Here is a 9543-nt window from a genome sequence, read left to right as displayed (position 1 = left end):
GGGAGGAGGAGGGGAGAGGAGAAGGGAGATGGGAGGGAGGAAGCTGGGAAGGAAAGGAAAGGAGAGGGAGGAGAGAAGGGGTGCGAAGCGGAGTATGGTAATGAGAGGGAAGGGCTGGGCCATATCAAGGCTTGCTAAGGAGTTTTCAACTCTTCTCTCTGGAATTTACTTCTGGGGCAGCCAGACAAGCCTAGGAACGCGGGCTTTTCTCCCTCTGGGCCCGGTAGGTCCTGCCGGGTCATGACTCTGCTCCTTCTCCCGACTCTGCCCACTGCTGGTCCCGCTCAGACAACCCGGGCCGCAGGTGACTCGGGCAGGCACCCCACCGTGTCCCCACGTCCCGCCCACCCCCTTTCCCGGCCGCCAAGCGCGCCTTCCGGAGCCAGCACCCGCGATAGGGACTCACCGACAGCAGGACACCCAAAAGGACGAAGATGAGAGCCCTGGGGCCCCGGAACGGAGGCCTGGGACTAGGAACCGAGGCCCGGGAGCCCGAGGCGGCCGGCGCGCTACGTCCCCGCTGCCTCGTGCGGTCGGGGAGCGCTCGCTGTTCAGGTCGCCTCGAGGTGACAGCCGGCAGAGCCATCAGGGATCGAGAGTGTCTTTTGCTGAACGCGAGAAAGTCCGCTTCTGATTGCTAGTTGCTGGAGGTCTGCGGGACACCTCGGTCCCGAGCACCGCTGTCGCGGGTTTGGGGTGAATGAGGAGAGCTGGTGGCCCCGCCTAGTCTTACGCGGGTATTGCGCAATCAGTGCCGGGCGAAAAGAAGCTCCGTCTTCCTCTGAACTGGAAAAAAGACGGAGTTGGCGTTAAAAACCCTTCCTGAAGCGGGTCCCTTACCAGGGCCAACGACGCTCCCGAGCTACCGCTCTGGGCTTCTGACTACAGCCTCCTGCCCACTCTCAGCTTCTGCTCCTTCCACCCTTACTGGCAGGGTGGGTGCATGAATATCACTGCCTTCAGAGTCACTTTGCAGCTCTGTCCCAGTGCTAAGCTTCTGAGGCAGAGGCTTGATCTTAGCATCTCAGTAACCAGGTGCTTGGCTGGAGCAGACACTCAATGAACACGTGGGTGGACAGAATGAAGGTCGCAGAAGCAGCAAGCGGTGGATCTGAATTCAGGTCACCGTTAGGCTCCCGACCTCCCCCGTCACCACCTTGCATGTTCCCGTAATTCCAGGTCTGTCATCTGACTTTCGCACTCAGGACTTCATGACATCTCTTCTTAACCCTGCTGCTCCTGCAGTCAGGCAAGCTGGAGGAATCCACTTTATTAAGCCTTTCTTCGGGGTTTTCCTTCTCTGTAGATTCTTTAAAGCCCTTGGGAAACAAAACTGCTGGAGACTAATTGGCACGTGAAACCAAATGGGCCAAGAGGGGGGTCCCTACGTGGGTCAGGCCCTTCCAGCTGTCCCTACACACTGGGCACTCTGCTGGGCCCAAGTTCTGTGGAGTCCAGTATTCAGAAAGCGGCACAAGGCTAGGTCCTGCTCACAGGGTGACTGAAGGGCTGGGGACTGAGTAGGAGAGAAGGGAACCTGGGAGCCTCCAGCTCCACCCCTTGTATCAGTTTTGTGAGGCCAGGGTAGTAGGAATTAAAATTCATTTGTCTCCATATGTTTATCCAGTTGTTGCAACATCATTTATTGAAAAGACTTTCTTTTCCCATTGAATAATATTACTGCCTTTGTTGAAATTCAATTGATTATATATATGTTCCATTTCTGGACTCTATATTCTGTTCCATGGATCTATTAATTTTCTATCCTTATGCCAATACCATGTTGTCTTGATTACTGTAGCTTTATACAGTGTTGAAATCAGGTAGTTTAAGTCCTCCAACTGTTTTTTTTTTCCTGGAATTGTTTGCATTTCCATATAAGTTTTATACAAATTAAAATATTCAATTAAAAAATCCTGTTGTGAGACCTACTAGAGAATGGACTTGAGGATACGGGGAGGGGGAAAGGTAAGCTGGGGCAAAGTGAGAGAGTGGCATGGACATATATACACTACCAAACGTAAAATAGATAGCTAGTGGGAAGCAGCCGCATAGCACAGGGAGATCAGCTCTGTGCTTTGTGACCACCTAGAGGGGTGGGCTAGGGAGGGTGGGAGGCAGGGAGACACAAGAGAGAAGAGATATGGGGATACATGTACATGTATAGCTGATTCACTTTGTTATAGAGCAGAAACTAACACACCATTGTAAAGCAATTATACTCCAATAAAGATGTTAAAAAAATAAAATCCTGCTATGATTTTAAGTGGCATTGCATTGAATGTGGTGATTGATGAGAAGAATTGACATTTTAACAATATTGTTTTCCAATCAATGAGATGGTTTTGTTTTAGATCTTTCTTACTTTATCTTGACAATATTTTGTAAGCTTTCTGTGTACAAATTGTACACATCTTTTGTAAATGTATTCCCAAATGTTTTTGATGCTATTTTCAGTGGAATTGGTTTAGATTATTTTATTTTCAAATTGTTTTTGTGCTGATGTTTAGAAACACAACTGATTTTTCTGCATTGATCGTGTATCCTATGATATTGCTAAATTTATGTATTTCTAGTTGTTTTGTAGATTGTTTAGGATTTTCTACATAAGCAATCATATTATCTGCAACTAAACGCAGTCTTACTTCTCCTTTTCCAGTCTTTATTCCTTTTGTCTTTCTGGCTTAATTGCCCTGGCTAGGACTTCCAGTACAATGTTAAATAGAAATGGTGAAAACAGAATTGCTTGTTTTATTCTTAATTTTAGAGGGAAAGCATCCAATATGTAACTGTTACATATGAGGTTAGTTGTAGCGTTTTCATAGATACCATCTATCAGATTAATTAACTTCCGTTCCAAGTTTGGTATAAATTTTTATCATGAATGAGTTTTGAATTTTGTCAAATGATATTTTTCTACATCTATTGAGATGATCTTATGGCTTTTCTCCTTTATTAAAATGATGAATCAAATTGATGGACTTTAATATTTTAAACCTACCTTGAATTTCTGGGCTAAATTTCACTTGTCATGATGTATTGTCCTTTTCACATATTTGCTAGATTTGATTTGCTAACACTTTTCTTAAGGATTTTTTGTGTCTGTATTCACGAGAGATAATAGTCTATAATTTTCTCCTTCTATGATGTCTTTGTAAGGTTTTGGTATCAGTATCAAGCTGGCCTTATAAAATAAGCTCAATTTTCTTGAGACTTTTATAAGATTGGTATTATTTCTTCTGTAAAGGTTTGATAGCATTCACCAATAACACCACCTGGACCCGAAGGCTATTTGTTTATGTTTTTGTTTGAGTGTGTGTGTGGTTTTTGATAATAAATTCAAATCTTTTAATAGATATGGTGCTATTCAGATTTTCTATTTATTCGTGTATTTGTTTTGGCAAGTGACGTTTTTCAAGGAATTTGTCTCTTTTATCTAAGCTGTCAAATATACTGACATAAAGTTGTTCACACTATTCTCTTATTATTTTTAATGATCATAGTGATATCCTATTATTCTGACTTTGGTAATTTGAGTTTTCTCTCTTTTTCTTGATGAATTTTGCTAGGGATTTATAAATGTTATTAATCTTTTCAAATAACTGTGACCTACATTAATTTTCTTTCTTTTTCAGGTTCATTTTCTGTTTCTATTTCATAGATTTCTTCTCTTTGTTTTTAACCTTTCTTCTACTTATTTTGGGTTTATTTTGACTTTTTCTATCTTCTCAAATAGCAAATGAGATCATTGATTTTAACCTTCTCTTATTTACAAATATAAACATTTACACTCTCTAACCCTTACTCTAGCTGCTTCCCATAAATTTTGATATGTTGCAGTATCATTATCATTCAGCTTGAAATATTTTCTAGTAGTTTCTCCTTTGATTCATGGATTATTTAGAAGTATGCTTTTTAAATTCCAGATATGGAAGTTTTTAAAAAAATATCTTATTGTTTTTGGTTTCTAATTCAATTCCTTTGCAACCAGAAAACATACTCTGGTACAATTTCAAACCTTTTAGATTTATCAAAACTTGTTTTATGGCCCAGAATATGATCTACCTTAGTGAATATACCATGTGCATTTAAAAGGAATGAGTATTCTACAGTTGTTGGGTACAGTGCTCTATAAATGTTAATTAGGTCAAAGTAGTTGAGGAATTTTTCAGAACTTCTATGACTTTACTGATTTTTTTTTCTCACTAGTTGTTCTATGAGTTGTTGAGCAAAGGGTGTTAAAAATTTCTGACTGTAGATTTGTCTATTTCTCCCACTAATCATGTCCATTTCTGCTTCAAATCTTTAAAGCTCTGTTATTAGGTATACACATATTTTTGAGCATTATGTCATTCTGATGAACTGACTCTTTTATCATTAGGTATCCCTCTTTATCTTTGCTAATATGCCTAATATTGAATCTACTTTGTTTGAGATAATGAGAGGCACACCAGCTTTCTTATACTTACTGGCTGCATTGTAAGTCTTTCCCCATCTTTTACTTTCATTCTATCTGGAATCAGGAATTTGGGATTAAAATATACACACTACTATATATAAAGTAGATAACTAACAAGGACCTAATGTACAGCATAAGGAACTATACTCAATATCTTATAATAACCTATAATGGAATAGAATGTAAAAAAAGAATATGTATGTATATTTGTTTAAAAAAATAAAGTCCATATGCTTTAGAGAGCTTATAATTTCAGCTGGCTTTTTTTCCAGTTGGAGGATCTCAGCCTTATAACTGGAATGTTTATACTAGTTACATTTATCGTTGTAGCCTTATTTGGAATATACGATCTGCCACAATTTCTTCATTTTGCCCTTGTTTTTAAAAAATATTTTCACTGGATATAAATGAATCATGACTCAGCAGGTTCCTTTCACGGCTTCAAAGATTCTGAGCTCCACTGTTTTAAGTCAGTTGTCATTCAGTGGTCTTACAAATGCAAAAAAAAAAAAATGTTTTTCATGCACAAAGCCACTGACTATGCTGTGCCCAGGTGGTGTCTTCTTTATATTTATCTTTCTTTGGCATTTTCTGAGCTTTTTGAATTTGTAACTTGGTGTTTTGCACTACACGTGAGAAAATTACAGCCATTTTTTTTCTCATTTGTTCAGCCATTTGTTTTCAGTCTCCAATTCCAAATATATTCCATGGTATTGTCCCAAAGGTCACCAAGACTCTGTTCCTTGTTTCCTTTCAATTTTTTTTTTAACCTCTGCTTTTCAGATTGAATGGTTTCTATCAAATCTCTCTTCAAGTTCACTCATTCTTTCTTCTGCAGTATTCAAACTCTGTTAATAACATTCAAGTGAATTTATTTCAGATAATGGAATTTTCAGTTCTAGAATTTCCTTTTGGTTCTTGTTTTATAGTCATCACTTGTATGCTGAGATATCCTACCTTCCATTCATTTTAATATTTTCTATAAACCAAACATATATTTTAAAGCTCCCTAAAAGAGACTCTATTATGAATTAGAGTTAAGAACCACTGGAAAGACATAAATTTTACCTGGAAGGAAGAGATATGTAATGGGAAGTATCAGTAGCAGACAATGTGAAAATATTTTTTAGACCCTGCATACTTAATTTTATAACTATTTATTGAGAATTGATTATGTACCAGACATAATGCATACAAAGATTAAAATATGCAGTACCTCCTCCAAGAGACTTGCAATCTAGTAAGGAGACAGTAGAACGATTGTAATAAAGTGTGGTATTGACAGGACATATTAAAAATGTTCACATCACCAAGGACTTGTATTTTTACTTTGGAGGGAAAAAACCTTGGGATAATCAGGAGAAAGAAGGTAGAGGAGGAGAAGAGAAAGGAAGAAAAATGAATAGAGAAGGTATCACACCTTATTTACAAGGAAGGCTTAAGGGAAACCCAAAGATGACAGAGAATAGATAAACAAGCACAACAGACAAAATTTTAGCCTCTGACAGCAACAGCTACAGCAAATAGTAAACACATTCTAACTCCTAGCCAGACAAAAATACAACCTCACACTAAAGGCCTACTTAGCTCAGTTCTTTTAACAGGTACATCATGTCCAGCTTTCAACAAAAAATTACATGGCATACTAAAAGAAAAAAAAAAAAACCCATAGGGTTTTAAGAGATAGAGCCAGCAGCAGAATAAGACATGGATGTGGTGGAGATGTTGAAATTATCACACCAGGAATTTAAAACAACTATGAATAATATACTAATGATTCTAATAGAAAAGTGGACAACATTCAAGAACAGATAGGAAATGTAAGCAAGGAGATGGAAACTTCAAGAAAAAATTAAAAAGAAATGCTAGAAACAAACAAACAAAAAAAAAAACTCACCGTAACAGAAATGAAGAATGCTTTTCATGTGCTCATGAATAGACTGGGCATGACCAAGGAAAGAATCAGTGAGCTTGAATCGATGTCAACAGAAAGTTAGAAAACCAAAGTGCAAAGAGGAAAAAAAAGAATGAAAAGGGCAGAACAGAATATTCAAGAAGTGGGACAATTAAAAAAGGAGTAACATATACATAAGGGGAACACTGGAAGGAAAAGGAAAAGAAGAAATATTTGAAGCAATAATGACTTCAAATTTCCCAAAATTAATGACAGACACCAAACTAGCAGAACACCGAGCAGGATAAATACCTCCAAAATTCTATACATAGGCATACCATTCTCAAGCTGCAGAATACCAAAGAAAAATAGAAAATCTTAAAAGAGGCCTGAGGGAAAAAGTACCTTACCTATAGAGGAGGAAGAATAAGAATTATATTGAGCTTTTCTTCAGTAAGCAAGAAGGAAGTGGGGTAAAATATTTAAAGTGTGAAAGGAAAAAAATCCCACCAACCTAGATTTCTGTATCGAGCAAAATTATCCTTCAAAAGTAAAAGAGAGGGCTTCCCTGGTGGCGCAGTGGTTGAGTCTGCCTGCCAATGCAGGAGACACGGGTTTGTGCCCCGGTCTGGGAGGATCCCACGTGCCACAGAGAGGCTGGGCCCGTGAGCCATGGCCGCTGAGCCTGCGCGTCCGGAGCCTGTGCTCCACAATGGGAGAGGCCACACACTAAGAGGCCCGCGTACCGAAAAAAAAAAAAAAAAAGTAAAAGAGAAATAACAACTTTCTCAGACAAAAAAAAATTGAGGAAGCTTGTTGCTAGTAGACCTGCCTTGCAATATACATTTTTAAAAAGTTTTTTTTTCAGAAAGAAGGAAAATGATATAGGTCAGAAACTCAGATTTTCATAAAGGAAGAGCTTTAGAGAAGGAATAAAACAAGGCAAATTAAAATCTTTTCTTTTACTTCTTTTTTTGTATAAATACCTTTTAATTTATTTAGAGCTTTGTTATTGTTTTAATATTTATTTATTTGGTTGCTCCGGGTCTTAGTTATGGCTCACAGGCTCCTTAGTTGTGGCATGCGAACTCTTAGTTGCGGCATGCATGTGGGATCTAGTTCTGTGACCAGGGATCGAACTCAGGCCCCCTCCATTGGGAGCATGGAGTCTTAACCACCGTGCCACCAGGGAAGTCCCTACTTCTTTTTTTTTTTTTTGAAAGAAAGTTTTACATTCAACTGTTCTTTATTGAACACTGACTATGGACCAGTAACTATTTAGACTCTGGACACCCAGGGCGAACAACAACAACAACAAAAGACCGTCATCATGCAGCTTATCCACTAGTAAATATAATTATAATACACTTTCTGATTCTGCAGTGACAACTGTTTTTTAGTTATATTGCTATAAAATTTAACTATCTCATTCAGATTAGAGACAAACTATATTCTAAGGTTACTTATTCTTATTTGATCTAACAGATAACAGTTTGTTCAAAATCTAGCAAAAATGTATCTAGTGATTGTAACTTCTTGATAAGTGAAATGAATGACAGCAGTGTTATAAGGGTTGGGAGGAAGGAATTGGGATGACACTGCCATAGGGTACTTGCACTACCTGTGAAGTGATATAGTGTTGTTAGAAAAAGGACTTGGATTCGGTTTTTTTAATTTTATTTTTGGCTGCATTGGGTCTTCGTTGCTGCGCTCGGGCTTTCTCTAGTTGCGGCGAGCGGGGGCTACTCTTCATTGCAGTGCGTGGGCTTCTCATTGCAGAGCGGGTGGCTTCTCTTGTTGCAGAGCATGGGTTCTAGGCCCACGGGCTTCAGTAGTTGCAGCGCTCAGGCTCAGTAGCTGTGGCTCGCGGGCTCTAGAGCGCAGGTTCAGTAGTTGTGGCGCACGGGCTTAGTTGCTCCGCGGCATGTGGGATCTTCCCGGACCAGGGCTTGAACCCGTGTTCCAAGCATTGGCAGGCGGATTATGAACCACTGTGCCACCAGGGAAGTCCAGCTGGATTAGTTTTAAGTGCATATTGTAAACCAAAGGACAACTACTCAGAAAATTTTTTAAAAAATGTAAAACAGATGTTAACAGAGGTTAAAAATGAAATCATATAAAATGTTCAATTAAACCCATAGAAGCCAGAAAAAGTGGAAGTCAATACAAGAAACAAAGAACAAGGCAATGAATAGAGAATAGTAACAAATATCATAGATATATAATTCAACTATATAAATAATAATTAAAAACATCAGTGGTCTAAGTACCCCAACTAAAAGACAGAGACTGACAGAGTGGATAAAAACAAACAACACTCAACTGTATGATGTCTGCAAAAAAAGAAAAGAAAAGAAAAAAAGCGATGTAGACACAGATAGACAAAAAGTAAAGCTGTAGAGAAAAATATACTAACATTAAAACTAGAACGGTGGAATGCCTATATTAATTTCAGACAAAGCAGACTTTGGAGTAAGGAAAATCATCAGGGATAAAGAGGTGCAACATGCAACGAAAAAAAACTGTCAATTCTCCAAGAAAACTTAGCAATCCTTAATGTGAATGCACCTAACAACAGAGTGTCAAAATATACGTGAGGCAAAAATTGACAGAAATGCAAGGAGAAATAAATGAATCTACTATTATAGCTGAAGACTTCAGCAGCTTCTATCAGTAACGGACAGATCCATCAGGCAGAGAATCAGTAAGGACCTAACTGAGCTCAACAACACCATTAACGAACTGCATCTAATTGACATCTATAGTCTACTTTATCCAACAGTAGGAGAATACACATTCTTATCAAGCTGACATGGAACATTCACCAAGATAGATCACATTCTGGGCCATAAAACACCCTTTACCAAGTTTTAAGGAATAAAACTCCTACAATGTCTGCTCTCAAACCACAATGGAATAAAACTATAGAAATCTATGACAGAAACATCTAGAAAATCCCCAGATACTTGGAAATTAAACAATAATTGCTAAACCACACATGGTCGAATGAAAAAGGATTTAGAGAAATTAAATAAATTTAATTAATTAAATAAATAAAATTAATTAATTAAAATAAAATTAATTAATAAAAATAAAATATATTAAACTTTGTGGGCTGCAGCACAAGCAGTGCATGGAGGGAAATTTATAGCAATGAATGCACATGTCAGAAAAGAAGGAAGATCTTAAA

General features: G+C 38.3%; 1 protein-coding gene across 2 annotated transcripts in view; it reads right to left on the bottom strand.

Annotated features, from left to right (window-relative positions):
- LOC114884026 (tumor necrosis factor receptor superfamily member 10A-like) overlaps positions 1-677 on the bottom strand; it is a 34233-nt gene extending 33556 nt beyond the window's left edge. For both annotated transcript variants that reach the window (XM_029202478.1, XM_029202481.1), the window contains exon 1: positions 407-677. In XM_029202478.1, the coding sequence (XP_029058311.1) occupies positions 407-586 (180 nt within the window). In that variant the 5' untranslated portion in view covers positions 587-677. The remainder of the gene's footprint in view (positions 1-406) is intronic.
- Between the last annotated feature and the right edge of the window lie 8866 nt (positions 678-9543).

Source organism: Monodon monoceros, unplaced genomic scaffold, assembly GCF_005190385.1.
Source record: "Monodon monoceros isolate NGI ecotype Baffin Bay Population unplaced genomic scaffold, NGI_Narwhal_1 Super_Scaffold_5, whole genome shotgun sequence".
NCBI classification, from domain to species: Eukaryota; Metazoa; Chordata; class Mammalia; order Artiodactyla; family Monodontidae; genus Monodon; species Monodon monoceros.
Note: the sequence above shows the minus strand (reverse complement) of the source record. Positions and strands in the feature narration are given on the sequence as shown.